At 33.9% G+C, this 22,925-nt stretch overlaps 1 protein-coding gene across 2 annotated transcripts; it reads right to left on the reverse strand.

The window, feature by feature from the left end:
- Nucleotides 1–1,560: 1,560 nt before the first annotated feature.
- Nucleotides 1,561–22,893, reverse strand: LOC101736423 (uncharacterized). 2 transcript variants are annotated; one of them, XM_038019153.2, is made up of 8 exons: nt 22,534–22,893; nt 15,502–18,001; nt 14,232–14,490; nt 13,552–13,668; nt 13,375–13,484; nt 12,619–12,751; nt 10,879–11,120; nt 1,561–9,257 (listed from the first exon to the last, which is right to left on the reverse strand). In XM_038019153.2, the coding sequence occupies exons 1-8, from the start codon at nt 22,655–22,657 to the stop codon at nt 9,176–9,178; spliced, it is 3,567 nt and encodes a 1,188-aa protein (XP_037875081.1). In that variant the 5' UTR covers nt 22,658–22,893; the 3' UTR covers nt 1,561–9,175. The 2 variants fall into 2 exon arrangements, with proteins under 2 accessions (XP_037875081.1, XP_037875082.1); XM_038019154.2 differs by having other exon boundaries at nt 22,726–22,873.
- Between the last annotated feature and the right edge of the window lie 32 nt (nt 22,894–22,925).

Here is a 22,925-nt window from a genome sequence, read left to right on the forward strand (position 1 = left end):
TTTTTAGTTTATTTTTGTTCAATTCAATATTTATATATTGTAATAATAATTATTACTTAAAACCATGAATTATTTAATATTTTTAGATATTAATGATTCCATTAGTAAAAATCTCTATGGCCTACCATTATTCTATTCTTATTATATATGATCAGAGAGTTTTGGCAGCAACCCGAGTGAAGCATCACTTGAAGTTTTATTTTAATGTTTTTTTAATATTTTATTGTGATGTATAATATATAAATTGGGTGTTGTTTTGTGTACTAAACATCAATAATCGTTGTTCACGATTATTGAGGCATTGGAATAAAACTGTGGCTAACATAGCAGTGACTGTTTTTTTTTTTCAAGATAAAAGGTCTGCGGAAATTCACGCTCACTCAATGTGCTATTCATCGAGTTGACGTCAAAACTCCCAAAAAGCAATAAAAAGAGATACACCGGCTTTTTATTGACATAGAAAAAAAATATAACTACGACAGACTAGGCTGTTTAAGCTACGCTCTTTGTCTGCCTATTGACGAATTTAAAAACAACAACAACAATATTGTTGCTGGCTTCCGGATTTTCATTTCATTTTATTATTATTATGAGGATATAATAATAATAAAATGTACGTAAGGGCTTATTTCTAGCAACATTAACCACAATTAACTTATTTAATTCTATAAAGATGAGAGCGATTATTGATTTTGAACAAAACAATTAACAACTTAATTTTAGCTGCAGAAAAAAACAGATTTCTCTTAAACCTGGTTGAGAATATAAAAATCGTTTTCTGAATATGAAACGATATTTCTTTGTCTATCAAATTAAGTTAAAACCATCATGACATGACAACTTTTTTTAGGGGCCCAAACGTCCATAGAAAATGGGCATTGTCCTTTGAAATAACTTTAACGCTATCGAGAACGTTAAAAAACTCGCACTAAGCACACAGTTTAAAGGTTTACTCTCGCGTTTGTTCGCACAATAACTTCGTGCGTAACTATGTAAACTGGAAAAATTCAAAGCGACGGTATTCACTTGTAAAAGTACGTAAGGTATAACAGTACCGTTTTCAGTGACATGACTCCCATTGCACTGGCTTCTATTAGCCTTCCGACACGTGTTCATGAGCGGCGTCCACAATAAAAGATCAGAATCCGGTTTACTGGTGGTAGGACCTCTTGTGAGTCCGCACGGGTAGGTACCACCACCCCGCCTATTTCTGCCGTGAAGCAGTAAGGCGTTTCGGTTTGAAGGATGGGGCAGCCGTTGTAGTTCTAAGTATACTGAGAGCTTAGAATTTAGGTATATCTCAACGTGGGTGGGTGGCATTTGCGTTGTAGATGTCTATGGGCTCCAGTAACCACTTAACACCAGGCGGGCTGTGAGCTCGTCCACCCATCTAAGCAATAAAAAAAAAGATTAAATCTCAAAATGAGTGTAAAGAAAGCGTGATACTGACAGTTGGGCGTGTTGTGAGGGTGGGTAGGAACGATCATACTCTCATATACATATCTGTATATGCATTCACATATTGATCACATGCATAAGGATTTAAATGATTGAATAAAATTGGCACATAAGTTTTTTCTTTTATTTGTCTTTTAATTGACAATCAATTAACATCGACTTACAGCTAAACACATATTTTACGACGTAGGTATTCGTAGACAAAATAAACAAATTTAAATGAAAGACAGAGCAACGGTGTTCATATTACTAGGTGCGCTGTGCTTATGACTTGACGGGATTAAAATAATCTTATGAGCAATAGACTGCCTAACATGTACCTACTTCTGCAATAAGTTGCCTCGTCGTAAGCCCTACAAGCAAAAGAAAGTTGCAATACGATGTTGGAGATACATAAATCTCTTCAGATAAGTTTGTAAGCCGCCTCATCTGTACAAGAGTACAAGAACTAAACGTCGTCTCGTGTAGATAAACTTATCATATTCACAATATTGGCATTTTCTTTGACAGCTCTACTCTTTAATAATTTCTCTTTAATCTTTTGACCTTTACAACAAAACGACATTCTATGCATAGTTTCAAAAGTCCCCAATACAATAATCATAAAAAAAAATTAAACATATTTGCACAATTGCTTTAATGAATTTCAAAATTGTGGGTCGGTTCAACGAAAGATGACGTCACCGCGACGTTAATTACATTGAACATACTGCATCCCTTTTATTACACTTCACCTAGTAATATAACTCTGCCAAAAACAAATGAAGCCTCTTAAATAATACAAACACGAACCTCTGCTTCACATATCACGTTGGATACCTTTTATCCAACCATCGATCTAATTCGCTGCTTCGTACGCCTATATGATATGACGATTTTTATTGTCCAAATCTTCATATTGTAGTTTTACGTTTTCAAATACTAAAATATAATACAAAACGTAATCTACATGTCTTTTAAATAAAATAAAAAGTTTTATAAACTTCAAAACACATATTATACGCAAGTAAGTAATATAGGTACAATTATTTTGTTCCGTTTTACCATTAAATTTATAGTTTCAAGTTTACACGTCATACTGAAATAAAACATTTAATATAATTAAATGTGTTTGTATGTACTCGAGTGATGCCTTTACAAGACCGAAAGTTTTCCTTATTTTTTTAACGTTCGCTAAGAACTTTTCAAACATATCACACTGCACCGTTCTTTCCAAGCACCCAACGTTTTTCATTTCCTACTATCCCAAACAATTACCCCTACACAATTATGTACAATTGTACAAATCCAAACTTCCTTACGGCCTTCGGCATTAAACAGCTCTGAGCGTATACAACTTAAAACTTACGACGAAATCTTGTTTCACTTAAAATTAATAAAACAACTAAAACTAATTTTACTCAAAAATCAACTTCGTTTTTTTTTTGAACAAAAATATTCTTACTCTAAATTTACACGCAAGCTTCGGTCGAGCACGGATCGATTGATGAAACATTGGAATACAATAAAATTATGTTTACATATACATAGGTATCCAAACAAAAATGTTTTTAAAGTCAATACTACTTTCGATACTAATATAAAATGAAATCATTTTAAATACAATCAGTTAACGGAGTTTGTGCGGGTCGACGCGATCCCTTTGAACATCGCATTTGTGAACTTAAGGCCGCTGAAGGAATGCGAATGACGTCATTACACTGCGTAATATTGAAACATATTTTATAGTAGTACTTGTCGGCCATAAAGACCTAAGTATAAAAATAGACGGCAATGTAAGGTAGAGGCGTCTTAAACGACTTGGATGGACTGTGTGAAAGGGAATATGCGCGAGGCGTCAGTGCAGAGATGACTTATTATTGGCTGAAAGCCTACTGAGTTTCTCGCCGGATCTTCTCAGTGAGTCGCGTTTCAGATCCAGTGGTAGATTCTGCGAAGAACTGCTCTTGCTGGGGCCAGTGTTAGCAACACTCCCGGTTCGAGCCCCGTGAGCTCACCTACACGTCAGGGAGAAGCTGAAATAGCCTATAAAGGCTATCAGCATAGGTAGTGAAAAAACAATAGGCCGAATGGAGAAAAGGACTTGCTGCGCCGACCTCACATCAATGGGTAAAGGCAAGAAGAAGAGGAAGAGTAGTATCTATCGAATATCCAGCAAAAATTCGAATATAACTGCACAACCTGCGATCACATTAATAACCAAAAAAACCGATCGAGTGCAAAACGTATCTCGATATTCTTTTGTTTTACGTACTCTTTCAATCAAATCAATTCACTTCAACAGTGTTTGCGAGCATTCATTTAAAATTGAGTGATCAACTAAAAACATTTTTGTTAAAAAAAAGCTAACATTCTTTTTAAGCTTTCTCTTCTGTAAAACTGCTGCTGCCGACATTCTATAACAAAATCTGACCTTTAAAGAAACTAAACAATAATCGGACATAATGTACGATATGGTGGGAGAATCTTATATCTAACATGCATATTATTTGATTATCTTAATCCTAACACCAAAAGCTTATATTCTACAAAAGCATTTTTTTGTCGCGCAGAAAACTGAGATCATATTGTGAATTGAAAAGAGTTCCATGTACATTGAATCTGAAACGTTGGCGATTGTAAAAACATACGTTGTGTAACAAAATTTCGTTTTTATAGAAATCTTTCAGAATTCAATACAAGCAAATACAATGACAGACATTAAGTTCTATTGTAAGCTACCAAGTGCAAACAGAGTTGTGCGGTCACATTACACACCATTTTCCCGATCATTATTTCTCTTTTAAACCTTATTACGTTTTACGTGATCACACTTGAGTGTTGAAACAAATTATTATTTTGCATCTCACGTTGTGCCCTTAAATTGACCCGTAGGACCTTCTACCGTCTCAAAAAAAAGCGTTGGTACACATTGGTGGATAATGCACAATGCAAGCAACCACTGGCATATAATATCTTCGTTCATACTGCAAGTTAAACATTTAGATTAAATAGTAATTTACTATGTGCACTTAGATAATTAATGTACACGTGTAAATATTTTTGTGAAGGCCAAAAAGCCTAATTCTTTAATAATACAAATTAATACGTTATTCCCGGATAAAACCGATGCACAATATCATTGTGATATGATGGACATTTTTTTTCTATTATATCTTCCACAAACATTTGAGCATTTCTAATCAAAATTAAATCGAAAGTTTACCAAAAATAGTAGGAAGCCTCAGGAAGAAACCTCAGGCTTGTGTTACAATTTTTAATAATTTAAATAATTTGTAACATTTATTTTATTATCTTACACATTACTGTACCTAACAACGGTACCTATAGGCCGCATACAAGGCAAACAACCAGCACCCATTGTATAATTATTCAACGCTTATTACATCTGGGAATTTTACCTTCGATACTTTAATCTATTCAACAGATATCCTTGATTGAAAACATCTTACGATCCGTGTGCCTAGTGGGAGTTTTTTAACATTCTGGATAGCGTAAAAGTTGACTCAAATTTGTTTGCCTACGTTTGCCGCTAGGGGCGCTGTTCCAAACTTAATGTTCTTGGCTGAGTTAACTTTCACGCTATCGAGAACGTTAAAAAACTCAACTAAGCACACTGGACCTTTTATTCAGAAATCGTAGCTAGACATTCAGGAAAATTTCATTTTCCGCCAAGAGAAGAAAGAATACTGAATAATCACACAGCAAAGCGGAAAAAATATATCTATCGAAATTGCTTTGTGCATCAAAGTAAATCAATTAGGTAGGTAGAGAATAGCAAAACAAAAAAAACATTTAGTGGATAGTCACGGTGTTTAAGAACGGTGATATAACTTTGGGAATTTATGTATACAGGAAAAAATTTAGATACCCAAATCGGTTGAATTCGAAAAATTTCGAATATTACACCCTGTTTAATGTACCAAATTCATATTTACGAATGCCGAACGACGATTTCCGGTTTTAATAGACGAAGAAAATTACTTCTCATATTTATGTGACCACAACACAACCTAACCATGAATTATATGATTACGATTTTAAGAGCTACTAGTATCGGGGAGTTCGTACGGAATTTCATGGCATGACTAAGATTTAAAGGTTTTTGTTTTTAAATACGACATTGAACACGACACATCCTTAAAACTACGAATACGGATTAAAAATCAAACATAAAAATACGTATTTGTACAATCGGCATAAAAGCAATATAAAATCTTTTAATTTTTTTTTGTACGAAATTGTTTTTACAAAATATAAAATACAATCTATTTATTTATTTCGTAGTGTAAATTTATGAAAATATATTTTGCCGATAAAAGGTCAATGCGCTTAATTTTTTATAAGGCCAATTGTACAAAGATAAATAATTTATATGATTGGTCGTAAATGGACAAAAATGTGAAAATAAATTCGGTTTTTTAATAATCGTGTTTCGAGAGGTACAATTTAAACTAAGTCCGATATATTTCACCCTGTAAAAATCACAGACGAACCCATATTAAAAGTTCAAAATGAAAGAAAGATAAACGGGACAACTTAATGAAGTAAATTAATCGAAGAGCTTTAAAATCGATATTAAATCCCTTTTTAATAGAATTGTATAATAACAAACATTGTATATTTAATACTACCGTAGTTCATATTATCGATTTATTGTACTTCTCAATTATAAAATATCTCTATAAAAGGGACTTTTCGTTTGAAAACTCCTCAATTTGTATATATTTTACCACAACACCAATTCCTACTAAAGACAAATAGTATGAAAAATCTGATTAAATTTAATATTATATACACACGTGGGCAATTATTTTTATAAACAGAATACAACCAACTGAATTCGAACCGTTCGGAAAAACTAGTCCTAACTGTAAGTCAGTTAAAACGCTTATTAGTCGTTTTTTAATATTAAGAATTGCCCACTTAATTGGTACACACTTCGAAAATCAGTGAATACCGACGCTTTACTGAAATTTGTAATTTTTTTTGCAAATAATCTGTAATTTATATTAAAATATCGAAGTGTGACCAGACAAAAAGTAATGTTATCGCGTCTCAGACATTAAATAGGATCATCAGAAAGATAAAATTTAATCGCCGATAACGATCAACGAACAAGTAACGTTTTATTTCTCAAATAAAAATTAACTGCGTGAAGTAATCTAATAAAAGAAACATCCATTTATTAACTGTTTCTTTACTATATTTTTTTCTTATTATATTTCTTTTCATATTATTGTTTCTTTTATTCATAGTCATATTTTTCGAATAAACTTCAACTTTTTATCTCATAAATCGATATAGAATCGAATTGTCCACGATAAACAATGCCAGCTCATTATAATCAGTTTCACCTGGTTATACTTCCGTCTTTTACAGGCCGGCTTAAAACATAGCTTATTCTTGATACTCACTTTTGATTCCTTCAAAAATGTGTGTATATCTTGTTTAGTACATGCTCCTATTATTAACAAACGAGTCATTCGTTTTTTTAATTTCACTCACTTATTGGCAACCCATATAATTCAAATCCGGTTCATTGGATCTCTCCACGAGATTTAAATAAGGGCGGTGTAGCCAATTTACTTCGATAATATCCGATTTGCGTCACAATATTAGTGACATTGACTCTAAACCAAGTCACGTCCAATCAATAAAGTCATAAATGTGTCATCAGGAAATTTCATTTCACTTTCAAAGTTTTCATAATAACAGTCCGGGCGTCACTTATTTTAACGCTTTCCTCAAATAGTTCATTGATTTCCTCAATTTACGTTTACATTTTTTTGCACAATAGATAACATCAAAGAATGGAAATCGTTGAAATGTTTGATTGTTATCTCTTATATATTACATGTATTACATATTCTGAAGGATTGGATTATCGCTTGTCAGATCCCTCGAATCCACACTCGGTGCTTTTAGGTTCTTCAAGCACCGGTCACCATCATCGTCTTCGATCGCGACGAAGAGTTAGACGAGCGAACTATAACATAGCCACAGCCCAATGAGTTTCTCGCCGGATCTTCTCAGTGTGCCGAGATTCCGATCCGGCGCTAGATTCTGCGAAACACTGCTCTTGCTAGGGCTAGTGACAGAAAATTCTTTCAGGTTGAGCCCGTGAGCTCACCTACCCGTCCGCGAGAAGCTGGAATAACCCCTTAGGCTACCAACGCATAGATAAAAAGCGCATAGAGAAAAAAAGATGGAATTTCATAGACAATGTAATAGTAACGTTTATTTGTATTTCAAACGCTAGGCGAGCGGGTGAATAGATTGGTCTAGCTTCACGGTCGTTGATAATGTTTCATTTACGGTAACACAATTTATAAATTCGTTCGTAATACGAATATTTATGTCCTTACTACTTAATTACTAATTATATAGCAATGTACACATCTAAACTTGTACAGGTAACTAAAGAGGAGCAATATTATCATGGCATAAATATTCTAGAAGGACAAGGGACATATTTTTCTTAAAATTAAAGAATTACACTTAGAATCCTACTAATATCTTCCGTCTTCATCTCTCCATAGCGTTTTTAATATATTTTATTGATAATATATATCATATTCTTATAAGACAAAAATTGATAATATACTATATTTTATTTAAATTTATTATTTGATTACTATAATATGGAAATAGTGGGTACTTTTTATATGTATTTGTTTCTATTTACTACTACTAAATACTACTGATCTACAAGACAAAAAGTTATTCAGTTTATTCTACGCTAATGCAATGTCCATTAAAAATATTCATATTTTACTCTTCTACATTTTAATAATATATTAATATTACTAACCACCTAAGTATAGACTAGAAACTTGGTTTTTTTTTCAATTAATTATGAAACGGTTCTTACGAGTATTTTAATTACTTTTGATTCAAGATATATTTATCGATGTTACAATTTGGCACGAATTTGAATATGCTCAATGTTCTACACATAGAAACTTAATACTATTTTTTTATTATTATTACGTCCATTACTACTATGTAAATGGCATAGAAACTGTAAACAAAAGTCAATATTAAATTAATAAGCTCACTAAGTCAATATGTCTTTTGGCATGAATAATCTACCACTAAATGTCTCTATGTTACACTTGCAAGAATGAAATACTGCATACTACTTACGCATTAATATATATTACTATTTACTGAGCGTGTACTAATAAAGTATTTAATATTAATATAGAAGATATCAAAATATTAATTCTACAACAATTACCTCAATAGAACAGAGCGTCACTTACCTAATGATGATGTGTATTCTCTTTTATCCATATTACGGAATTGTATTTATTTTTAAATACGCTTTACTTTGCTAAAGCAAAAACTGAGGGGAAAGCAAATATACACTTTTACTTACCATTAATTCAAGCATAAAGATATAAATCTTACTATGAAATCGTTTTAATATTCAATGTGTTCATGTCTAAGCTCCGTACATGTAAACGCTGTTACCATAACAAACACCATAGACGTAACGGTATGCGTTTGGGGGAAGTCGCATCATATTAGGGTTCAAAAAGAAATAATTGATATAGGGATTGTAATAAACAGCGCTTGACCACCCGTTGTACACAATGTAATGAGGTCGGTTGTAATTCAATGGATACATCAATACGGGGCATTGCGGTGATTGAGAATTCAAATGATACGCCGGTTGATTTAATAGAGGCAATGTTGTAGAAAGCTGATCCTAGGAACTCTGAAGTTGGTACGATAGCTTGTCATCCGCGCATACTTTGGCCGTCAGCATTCCGGGATTGCGCTCAGAGTAGCTGAAAATGTATATATACATTTATATATTAATACATGAAGCAAAAACTTTGTATCCCTTTTTACGAAAATTGCGCGGACGGAGGAGTATGAAATTTCCTATACTTATAGAGAATATAGATAAGAAGTGCAGAATACTATATTTTTTTTAATTATGCATAAAAAACACATTAAATCAATAAAAAAAGCATAACACACACTACAATGTATTTGACACAACACATACATAAAAATATATCTTTGTTTACTGTCAATTATTAAAGTCTGTGGTCGAATGGAGAATAGATTAATATTGTTTGTCTTTAATGTTATTGATCTACGTGATTATAGTATCGAATTATAATAGTTTTTGACAATAGAACCATAATAATGTTTAAACATATAATTTCAAATAGTCGAATTTCGACTACTGCGAGTTTTTCAACATTATCGATAGCGTAAAACTTTTTTTATTTTATTTTTATTGCTTAGATGGGTGGAAGAGCTCACAGTCCACCTGGTGTTAAGTGGTTACCGGAGCTTATAGACATCTACAGCGTAAGGGCCGCCACCCACCTTGAGATATGAGTTCTAAGGTCTCAGTATAGTTGCAGCGGCTGCCCCACCCTTCAAACCGAAACGCATTACTGCTTCACGTCAGAAATAGCCCGGGTGGTGGTACCTACCCGTGCGGACTCACAAGAGATCCTTAATTCGTTATATATATATGTATATATGTTACGGTAAAAGTAGATATTGCGGCAAATGTACACATTTTTCTGGTAAATGTGCACATTTGCCTCCTCGTTTGGGTTAATGTGCATTCAACTAACATTTACAATTTCAAAGAAGGGAAATGTAGATTGAATTCACAATGACCATGCCGTTTTGGTCAATGTGAGCATGCCATACAAAATCGCAAGTGGTAGTAATGTATGTGGTGCGCACCACTACAACCTAAATTAACCTAACCTACAACATATTATATAATATGCAAAGAAAAGTATATTTTGTTGGTCATTTGCATATTTTAATTAAAATAATTTTCGTTATTAAAGCCTTTTGTATTATGTTTATTTAAATAAATATTTTTTTATTCCAAAACATTATTAATTTATTTGTATTCCAACTTTTCTTAAAACATGAAGGTAAGAGTATTATACATTTACCAAAACATGAAGGCAAGAGTACACATTGGCCGGGAAATGTACATATACATTATATTCAGTTCACATATATCTAACTTTTCGGCAAATGTGCACATTTACCGGTAATAGTGTACATTTCCCAAGAGCGCACATTTACCGTAACATATACATAATTATATAGACGCTTGAAAGGCAAACGTGACCAAGCGACAATAACTGCTTTGTACATAAATGATAGGCAATAACCATATTCGATGCGCAAAAAAAATTATATTTGTAGGTCTATTAAAATTATTTCAATCCTACAGCTAGATTCGTTAAAATATTTTTTTTTCAGATATTTGAACTTTAGTCTAGTGTAAAGTTCACGCATTGTCGCTTAATCACGTTTGCCTTTCAAGCGTCGATATACATACACAAATACAATATATTATCTGTAGCAGTAAACGTTTTTATTTAAATTAATTTAAATAAAAAATTTAATTAAATTACTCACGCAAGGCCACGTTGAAGCAAACGCTTCTTCACGGCGGGCTTTATCTTCGGTCGTCCGTTGCTGTGAGCGCCCCTACCGGTGATGAAATACAGCGTGTTGTATCGCGAACCGCCGCGCGCGTGCGACTCTTTCAGCTTGCGTATATGCGTGTCCAGAAAGATGTCAAGTGACTCCTTGGCTTCCAGAACGCGCAGGTAATGAAGATCTATGGTCGCACTGTCCGGATTCCTTGTGGCGTGAACCTGAATTAATGTTTGAATATATTTCAAATGTGTTTATTTCGTTTTTTTATCTTTTTTTTAACAAAAAATATCCCAAAGGACTTAAGTTATGTGACCGAGCATTGTAGTTTCTTAAATACATATAAATGCGAGGCAAAATAATTTCTTTAAATGTATTTTTTTTTAAAGTAACTTGTAGTACCCGACTATAAATTAACGCATAAAAGTTATAAACACTACGAGTGATTACTATGAGAATAAGAACAAAGCCAAAAATTCTTAAATAAATTATTCATCTAAGGAAAAGAATTCACTATTCTTTGTTGAGTTTGTAGTTTTTAATATATTATTTTTTTGTTATTAGACGATCATACAGTCCAACTGATGGTAAGTGGTTACCGTCACTCATAGACATCAGCAATGTCAGGGGCAGAGTCAAACCGCTGCCTATCATATATTCAGCCAGCGTTTGAAACAAGTTTGTGTATAAAAAATCAAATTAAAATTTTTAAATGACAAAACTCCTATTTTACCACTATCAATCACTACTATAGTGCGCGCGGAACTAGCTGGCCGCGCCTTAGGTGGCAACAGGGGTGAGGGGGCGGGTTGCCTACTAGTCGCAACGCACATGAGCTTAGACAGTGATGACCAATCTCGAGATATCGTAAACAATAATCGTTCAATTATTGAAACTAATAAATAAATAAAAAATTAACATTTAGAATTTTATATTGTACCTATCTAATTGTAATTAATTCTAATTGTAATTAATTAATTTAGTTTTCGTAGACTTGGAATTTTTATCTCTTCCATAAAACAAAATCATCAACTTGTATTTTCTTTTTTATTGAAGTGAAACTTCCTTATCGGCGTTGGAAAAAAATTTACCGTCACATTTTTCGGTTACGCGTCACATTTTTCCGTTACGCGCCATCTTTTTTGTATTCATGTCTATGATAATAAAATCCTTTTGTTTAAACTTTATCTAATTTAACTTTTTTGTATTCATGTCTATGATAATAAAATCCTTTTGTTTAAACTTTATCTAATTTAACTTTATTTAACCAATTTCTAGAAAGTTGCATGTAGATCATTTTTCGAAAAATAAGGCCATAAAGAAGTTTCACTTCTTACGTGTGTACACTAGTACACGCACACATTTTTTTTTCTTATGGTCTCCGCGGAGAACTAAATTTTGCTTCCTCTGTAGTTTACAAGGAAGTTTTACTTTCAGCAACTGTTGCTTCTGCTACTAATTTATTTATATTCGCATCAATTTTAGATTCTAAACTATTGACATCGGCTTTCAGTTTTTTAAAAAACGAAAGCACTTTATATGTGATTTCCTTAGATTGTCTTGTTATCGGCGGACTCATCTCGCTATTACAATCTCATGTGCGTTTTGTCTCCGCCTCTCCGTCCCACCGCTCACATACATAAGGCGCGGCCAACTAGTTTCGCGCACACAATAATAAAGTGACAGATCAATTTCTTTATTATAACAATAAACGCATACCTGTATAAGTGAAGCAACGGCGAGATTTTTGGCGATTTCGTATTTTTGCTTATGGAGATTGGCAGCGTCAATATAATAGTCGGCTACTTGCAGCATCCCCAAACGGATACAGTGTTGCGCCTTGTTATGATTACTATGAAATATTTTTTTTCATTTTAAATGTGTCGATTCAAAGCAATAGCACAATATGTAAATGATTGATAGCTTATATCAAACGAAACAAAACAATAATAAAATTCGATTCATATAAATGAAAGATACAGCGTAGAAGAGATTTTTTTTTTATAGCTTAGTTGGGTGGGCGATTTCACAGTCCACCTGGTGTTAAATGGTTACTGAAGCCCATAGACACCTACGACGTAAATGCGCCACCCATCTTGAGATATAAGTTCTAAGGTCTCAAGTATAGTTCTCTCAACTCAACTCTGGCAAAATGTTCATTTTGTAATGTTTTTTTTTTATTTCTAATATTTTTTTTATTGTGTAATCTAATAAACATCACTGCGCTAAAACGATTACCGGTGAATGCGACCATGCGAATGTGACGCTACTGCCATCCCCTTGTTTGAGTTGAAGTTGAATCAATGAAGATCGACAATTTCATGTTTTGTTCCCTTGACATTGAAGCTTCACTCGATATGACTTGATTTGAACAATCCGCTTATTATTTTTAGGCTTGGCTTAATAAGGTAACGCTATGTAAATGGTATATTTGTTACATCAATTTGTTAAATTGCATTACATTTCAGTACTCACTAGTTGCGCTGCTCTAAATGCATTTCTGCCTCATCCCGGTAATACTGAACGGTTCCCATTTCGACCACTTCGCTTTTTGGCAGTAAAGGCCACTCCTCTTCCGAAAGAGCCTGCTCATAAAAATGGCGTTTTAAAACTTTTCTTCTGCCGAACAAAGTTGATTTGTATTAATAATACCTTTCTCTCCTGTTCTAGTATAGTCTTTTGGCGCTGAAGTTCCTTCTCCATTACAAACTTGTTTAATCCATTTTCGGCCTCCAAAATATCTGTTCGTCCTATTGACATTAGCAGCACCTGAAAATGAATTACCCTTCTATGAAACACAACCCGCAAAAGATGCAATGATCTTTGTAATTCTAACACCTAAACTCAACCTTCCCGAATGTTACATATTGGAGTTTTACTTGTAGGTTAGTGACGTTTATAAAAATGTTCAAGGGCATCCACCATGTTAATAGTAGGTTAAGTAGTGCAATTGTTTACTTTGTATTGTGAGTAAAATTATTTCCTTAAATTATAAGTTTGGATAATTGTAAGGACCATGTGTACAAACTCAGCACATTTGTTTTGCTTAGTCGTGCGCACGTGGTTTATGTTGCAAGCCAGTTTTTTTTTTTTTTTACTTGTTATTTTTTGTGTATCTTTTTAGCTTGTAATGTGTATTGTGTGCCTAATAAATAAATAAATATAGTTCATGAGTAAATCATCCAAAAAGACTTTATACATATATCTAGTCAAACAGCTTTCGGGTTGTTAATTTCGTAAGTCAGTATGGGTATTTGCGCAATTTCATTTAGGAGAATCACAAAAAAAGTGGAATTATTAACTGAAACCATCGCTCAGTTCGTATAACTTACCTCAACGGTGGTTTGAAAATTATTTTCGTGGGCCATTAGTAATTCTCCTAGAACATCTTGAGAAATTTCCGGGAACAAGTTGTAAAGTTTTTCTCTTGTCATCTTAGCGGCCAAGTCTTGTGGTTCTTTTTTCTTCCATTTCGCCACATCTTTTTGATACAATGATACTGCAAGATCCATATCCATAATTTCTTTGAAATCCGGCACAACTGGTTCCCTGCCCTCCTGTATAAACTCCAATTCTTTTGAAGCCAGTTGCCTGTAGAGTTTTTATTATATTGTTTCAGGCGAGTTCAGAATTTTAAAACACGAAATGAGAACCATCATTTTAATTTGAAGATTATTAAAATGGTATCAATTGAGTGGCGACCTTCAAAGTTTCTCTTAACCTATTACTACAATGTTAATGCAGAGTGTACTCTAAAAACTTCATGTGCAAAATAAGCGCCTATCGCGTCTTCAATTCTTGGAAATATAAAAATGAAATTATAGAAATACATTGCAATAAGAAGGAATTCTTGGTCTATGAAAGTTACAAAACTATATGCTTATATTTAATACTAGCGACCCGCCCTCGCTTCGCTTCGGAAACATTAAAACACACATGAAACCAAAAAAAAAAATAAAAAGAAAAAAAAAAAAGTAGCCTATGTTCATCAGGGACAATGTCGGCTTCTAATGGAAAAAGAATTTTTCAAATCGGTCCAGTAGTTTCGGAGCCTATTCGAAACAAACAAACAAATCTTTCCTCTTTATAATATTAGTATAGATCAATTACAATTAACGAATATGATTAGGCCGTAAAGTGCTTGTAAATGTATGCAATGTATGCGTTGAATTTTCTCCGCGGCATACTATGAACGATTCTAGCCATCTGTTTATAAGAACATGAACAATTTTATTTCAAGGCGGCTTAGAGTAACTGTTTCAGTTCTTTCAAAGAGCACTTTATTTGTGTCAATGTATGTTATAATTATATTTTTACAACATTTAATATGTACAGACAAATTATGGTTTCAGTGATATTATGATTATTGGAACCATCTGTCCATCATCATACCTAAGCGCTTTAAATAAGATAATGAAATAAGCACCTTGATGAAAATTTTACTAGTACATAAATATGAAATCATTTTGGAGGAATGCATAATAAACCTTCCTGCGAGATGTAATCAATAAAAATACTCCATTTACAGCACATTAAATAGACCTTATTCAAGAATTTAGTGTAATATATTCAGTTTGCATCAATTTACGATGCTCCACTTACCTAGCTAGCTCCGCATCTTGTTTCAACATTAAGGAAGCCTGATCAGATTGCTGGTCTAATTGATAAGTTAAAGACTCTACCCATAAGGCGTTTATTTCATTCATTAAAGACATCGGCATACTCGCAACCGGTAGAATGTTTTCCGGATACTGCATTTGTTTTCTATCAAATAGTTCATCTAAGATTTGAATTAAGCCCTTGCTCAAGTCAACAGTTACATATGTTTCAGAAACCGCTTCGCTATTTGTGTCATCATCACTAATAGAAGATACTTCATTCTCGTTAGATTTACATTCTAGCTCAGTTGGCGTAGCAGCTGTATTTGAATAATTATTCCCAAGACCGGATGTACTAGGCACAGCCAATACATCATCATTTGTAGAGTATTCACCACGCCGCAATTGTCTTATTCTCAGAAAATGAGGAGAATAATGTTCTTCTGAAATTTTCACACTTTTTTCTATCTCTTTTTTTAACTGCAATACCGTTTCTGACAAAGAAACTTCTTGTTTCGGACGTTTTTGTTGTAATGGCCGTGTTTCTTTGGTTTCATCATTGCTTTCAGGTGCTGTGGAATTCAGTTCAATGGCTTGTGCTCTATCTGGAATTATATTATAAGCAGCTAAACAATCACATTCGTCGGCTATATCTTCTTCTGCATCAGAAGTATCTTGTGCATCACTTTCATCGTAAAGTTTACTCGCCATTCCATCAAATACAATGTCAACTGCCCAATTAACATCACCGCAGCATTTATCGAAAACATCGCGCAAATCAGCTCTGCTTATGTTTTTAAATAACTTCCTGAATGCAACAAAATGCTTTTCTTCATTTTTACACCTGAAAGAATCTGTCATTACTTGCTCATTGGTCATGGTGCTTTTATCTAACATACGCTGGTCTGGAATTTTTTCTTTTCTCGTCGTAGTATAAGAACTATTAATATCTCTTGCTACTGCCGAAATTATTTTGTAGCTGTTTTTACATGGGTCTGTATCGCCTATTTCCACGCAAGTGGTGCTAGTTTTCTTTTCAGTAGGAATAGGCTTATCATTATTTTGGATTGTTTCGGTTTCATCATGCCATGGTGACATGTACATGGAAATCCGACTCCAATCTTCACATTTTTTGACCGATTCCATTAATTTATTAGATTTTGCTTCCACAGAATTTCGTGGAGGTTTAGGGGCAGTTTCGACAGCTGGTAAATTATCATTACTATTATTTTTTTTAGTACCGTCCTCCCACATTTCTCCATTTTCCCATTCTTGTTCCACTTCTTCTATCTCTTTTAAGCATTTCTCAGCCTCCTTTAGTTGATTTTGGTTTACTGCTTTATCATGTAATATTATTGAATTTTTTTCTTCAGATGTTTGTGTATTTTCTTTTTCTAATTCGTCCATTTGGTTGTGGCTAGATGATTTTAGTTCATTATTTTCATTAGCAAAATCATTTTTTGCACTAGAGTACGATGTACATTCCATTTTATCATCACTGATCTCCTTCATTGGTTGAGATGAGTGACTGCAGTTTTCACCGGAGTTACTTATATGTTTATTCTGATTTTCTCGAGCATTTGAGTGAGCTTGTTGATCACAGTTAGCCTGTGTCCACGAAGAATTTTCACCTGCATTTGTTACGACGTTAGTTTCATTTAATACAGGAGGTATTTTTCTCAAAACTGGAGGCGTTAAGTTGATGGGATATGATGCGTTGCTAAACTTTAAGGCCATATCTGTGGTAACATCTCTTTCATATCTATCCAACATTTTTTTAATAGAGGTAAAAGGAACGTGGTGTGTGTTCTTTTTAAACAACAAGTTTGTATTCCACTTCCATGGAGTATTTGGTTCTACGATTTCTATAATGTATCCAAATTGTACACCATAGTAAACAGGAAAATTCATTTCCCACATTTCAGTGTGAGTGTTATCTACTATAATAGGACTCAATCCTTTATTTAATGCAAAGTAGATTCTCCGACTATTCCACTCATGCGCAGCAGATATTTTATTTTTATCAAAAAAATATTTGCCCCGTACTATGAAAAAATCATCAGCACTAAATATGTGGTTGTGAAAGTTATTTGGATCTGATCCCATTATGATTTCTATAATTTTTCTGGCTAAATATGATTTACCGCTACCTGGCAGGCCTCTCATAATAACCATTATTCTAGCACCATTATTATGGTGCATGATAATTTGACGAATTTGGTCTGTCCAAAAATTCATTTGGTTCATTATTTGTCGATCTGGCTTTGGCATTTGTTTAGATTGTGTTTGAGCAGTTTGAGCTGCAGATACATAAGACATGGGGACTTCATCTACACTTGTTCTTTGATTAATAGTGACCGACAATTCAGGAGGCTTTTCGTTGTTCATCGATGTTGCTATATCCAAACTAGCATAATCGTCAACTTCTTGCATTTCAGCTGATTTTGTTTTGGTTGAATTAGAATCACTAGTTATACTCATAATTGCGTCCACTGACAAATCAACTGAAAATAAAGAATTTTCAATTACAATATCACATATTGTTAGCTCTTCTGTTTGATAATTTAGTTTTCTATTTTATTTTGGTTTCTAATTGAGCTGATAAGCGAACGGGCAATGGTGTTAGGTCATACACAGCACGTAAATTCAGAGAAACGTGTAATTATCGAATTTGAGATTCGTCCATGGCTCAAGGCTCCATGGAGACAATCAAGTTGGGGTATTTAGAGGCTCTGCCACATCAATAACCTGCTGGAGCTGATTGGCCAAACAATGTACAAGATAATTCTTAGGTGCGCAACTAAATTCTTGCTGTTCGATCATGGCAGCAGAAATAAGTGCGGGTCGATTTTTAGAGACCTAAAACATCGTGAACCAAGTTTAGATATATGATAAACAAATCATTTTGTTAATGTTTTTATTGGCCTTATAGGTAGAGGGGCTCATACGGCCTACATGATGGTGAATGGTTACCGTCGCACATGGACGGCAGCACAGAGGCACAGTCAAGCCGCTGCCTACTACTGCGTACTCTCCGTAAGCGTCGTTCAAAGGACATAGGTATCATAGCGCTCGGAAAACGCCAGACGACCTACCAGGACGAGAGAACGATGTGGCATCACGGATAAGACAGTGATCAAACGATCCTAGTGGAGCGTCGACCATCACACTGTTTCCGGCTGAATAAGTGGTCAGCAGAAGGTTCAACATAGAAGGCATGTGCCCAATATCTAGGTCACAAGTGTTTTAAACGGCGAGTTTTAAATTCTGTTTTAAATTTTGAGAACCATTTTTTCCGTCGCTTCAAAGATGGTGATTTCGATGTTCACGAACGTCAGCGTAATCTTCGAAAACGGCGACTTTTAGGCATGGCTAGATCCGATTATTGTTTGTCTCGATCGATGGCACATACTGACACCACAGAATAGCTTAATTCGTTAATAGCCTCCAAAGACGATCACTTCTATTGTCAAGATATTCGTAATCTCCAAGATAGATCGGAAAAAGTCGTGACTAGTTGCATTTTCATCAAAAAACAGCGAAAACTTAGTTGCGGACCTTAGACTATCTATTATGGTATTATATTAAACTTAATTAAAAAGCGACATCCTATTTACGCTCTCAAACTAATAATTAAATGACATGTTCATAAATAATAAGGAAATAATTTACCGCCAAATTTAATCAACCTAATAATTAAAAATATATTTTAACAGTTCGGAACTGAGGATTTCGCAATCTTTGCAATATAACATAATATAATCGCTTAAACGATATTATTCTGTCTATAAAACATCAATATTATTTAATTAATAATATTATTTAATTCAAATAACATCAATATTATTTAATTATAAATACCTATTTAATTTAAGTGGTATTGTCAAAGTGTGTTGCACTGTTATTTTTAAGGTGGGCAACATAGAGAAATTTGGTCCAAAATTCATTTAAAAATTAAATATGAATTATCTATCATGTGTCAATTGGAACAATAATGGTTGGCCAATGTTGGAAAATATGCTTATATTTTTTTCAATACAATTTCTTATACTATACAATTCTATGTCCTTTTATTTAACAAAAATTAAACTAGAAACACCTTACATAGACAGCGTGCAGAATAAAAGTAATATTTTAAAATGATTTGATCTTTACACTGTACATTTTTTGGATTTGAACTTATTAGACTTCCTCCTTGCATCATATTCCTGAGTGCTGAGGGTTGTGACCTTTACGGAGCACTTTTGTTCAGACTATGTTCCTCCATTCATCCCTGTCCTCCTATCCTATCCAGTGGATAACGATATTGATGTTTGAGTCCAATGTCGTCTTAATTTGATCAGACCACCGCATGGGACTATACTCCTTTGTCCTATTAGTTTTATTCAATATTAATTAAATTTTTCAATGTAAATCAAACATGTATTGCTCATCTCAATTGATCAAATAGGAGATAAAGAAGAAGTTATTTTAGTTTTATTATTTTAATTAAGTACTAGTCAAATATGACCGCTGTGACTATCACTAATTGTATAAAAAGACGGATTATCTTAGAACAACTTGTGTTATGTTGATGGTACTATAAAATATAATGTAAATCTACAGTTTTATTACAATAGTATCAAAACACAGAGGACTACATACAAATACAGGTAAAAATATTTTCATGACTGGTAGTAGGGAGTCTTGTGAGACATATTAGGACATACAGCACCCTTCCTATTTCTATAGCCAAGTAATTATGTGTTCTGTTTTGAATGGTGAGAAAACCATTAACCATACTAAGACATAAACCTCATATCTGAGGTGGTATTGTCTTGTCTTCATCATCCGTTCTCATGTTTATATGCTTTTTTTTTTTTTTTCGGGCCGAGGGCCGAACCTCCTACTAGGTCCCCGCGTCTAGGGGGCGCGCGGGGTATGTGAGACTCAACGATCTGCAGGTGTTGAGAGCAGACCGCGGACCCAAGGAATTTAGGGCCCACCCACTAAACGACTCCCCTGCACTCTCACACCCGGCGTCCGATCTCCGTCCGGGGTCAAAACCCGGTCAGAGTAGGGGGGTTCCCGCGGTCAACACTACAACCAGACACGCGGCGCCACCCCGAGGACGCCCGACCGACGGGTCGTCGAGGCGATAGTCGACGACCAACGACGTCACTCTCCGCGGTACGGCATGTTTATATGCTATGGTAACCTCATATCACTTAACCTTTTACAGAGATTGCCTTCATTTAAAATAATAGTTATTACCGATGCAGCATTTTTCTTTTAAGATTTTTTGCCTTCAAAGGCAGACTAGTGTAAAGCATTCAGAAATCTTAAGTGGTCAACAGGATAAAACACCTGGTGCATTCATATCGAGCGAAGCAGCTACTAATCTTAGCAAAATACATATTAAGGAAGTACTTATACAATGAATAAATAGGATGATATAATAAAAAGCAAACCTGCAAAAACTGTAATTGACGTAATTACTGGTCATAAATCATTCTATAAATCTGCACTGGTAGGTACCACCATCCAGCCTAATGCAGAGAAACAGTAATATGTTCTGATTTAAAGGATGGGGTAGCCATTAAATTACACAATGGAAGCATAGACCTCATGTCTCAAGGTGGTGACATTCACTTTGTGATCTCTATGAGCTCCAGTAACCACTTGACAATAAGTGTGCCATCTATGCAATTAATTAAAAAAAATACAATTTATTTTCATTTCAAATGTTAAAATAACATTAGAACCTGAACAATAATGATTAAATTGTTATTTGAAAACTTTTGAATAACATATCATATAAATCTGTAAGTGTCCACATGCATGTATAAACCCATTGCAAATGAAAATTTTTAGTAACATATCATCTAAATCTCATAAAATGTCAACTATAAGCATTGCAAATGTTATACAACAAGCTCTCTCTCGTCTAGATTAAATCCGGAGGGTGGATACACCTGACAGGGGACCACCCCTACATGCCTCCACCTAACAGAAGGGTGAGGTGTTTCGCTAGATTCAAGATCAATCAATCTGTTTACATGTTTTCTCAATCATAATTATTTTGATTAAATAGCTAATTCAACTGTCTCCAAACAATTTAATTTCTTTTTATCCCAGCAACAGCAGTTTAAATGTAATTTCAATTGTGTTTGAACAATTTAACAGTACGAAAATGGCAGGGTGGTAGGAGGGGTTGTTGGGGTGGAAGGAGATATATTCTGTTGTTATAATTAGATCTCCCATCATCCTTTTGGGTGATGTTGTGGAGTGGGAAAACACCTCTATCCCAGGCACTAGTCACTTCTCTTTTAAATAACTCCCATTTCGTTTTTGTGTTTTATTTATTTTACTATTCAGATTATTATTATTTTTCCTCCAATAACATCTATTACCATTATGTTAGAAGAGGGTAATAGATTTCAGTACTAATTACTGTCCCTTCACAAATTACATCAATTTAATTCCCAAATTAAGTAATACTGTTATGCTTTAGAAAGAAATAGAATAGATTCTTAACATTTTGTCTGAGTTTTAGTGTCATTATATACAGAAATGGAATGAAAACAAAATTAACATATATTCATAAACATTATTTTACAAAAATTATAATACCTAAGTTTATGTTAAAAACTATTTTATTTAATAAAATTGCAAATGCTTATTTTTCTACTCTATTTTGGACAAATAAATAAAAACAATACAAGTTAACCAACTAATTGTAAAGGTCCACCACTAAAAAACAAAATAAAAAGCAGTAATTCAACACAACAAAAAATTTGCTACGCAATCAATCACTACGTTAATGAGTGTTGCTATGGAAACCAATCCCTTAAACTGGGTTCCCAGAATGCGTTGTTATTGACAACAGCCAGGGACCATGCATCTATCGATAGCTTTATTTATGTTTGCAATCAGAGGGTGGAAAATCAATACCGCGATTACCTGGGGATGGGGTAGCGTTTGTGCAATTACTAAAGGACCTAAGTACCTGGTATGTACAAGGTACATTTAATAACATAAAATATCAGTTACTTACGATTGCCGCAGCAGCTTTCAGCAATAGTTACAATCACATCATTACTCACAATGTTTCCAAACATATTCGTTAAAACATCAATTGCGTTTACTATATTTTCATCACTGTTCCCTTGGTCCTCCATTGTGACTTCTAAAGTGTAACAACTCACACTGGACTGGACATTAAATAATATAAAATGAAATTATTTACCTTGATAAATATGAACACGTTTATTTAATAACAAAGACTAGTAAACAAATTTGTTTAAGCATAAAGATGAAATCCATAAACCTGCTGACCATTGTCCGACTATTGCGAAGTGAATTTATTTTGACACCACACCACAGATAAATTTAGACATATTGACACTGGCAACTGTCAATTAACAGTATTGTAGTAGTAGTAGTAGT

The sequence above is a fragment of the Bombyx mori genome, chromosome 23 (assembly GCF_030269925.1).
Source record: "Bombyx mori chromosome 23, ASM3026992v2".
Lineage (NCBI taxonomy): Eukaryota > Metazoa > Arthropoda > Insecta > Lepidoptera > Bombycidae > Bombyx > Bombyx mori.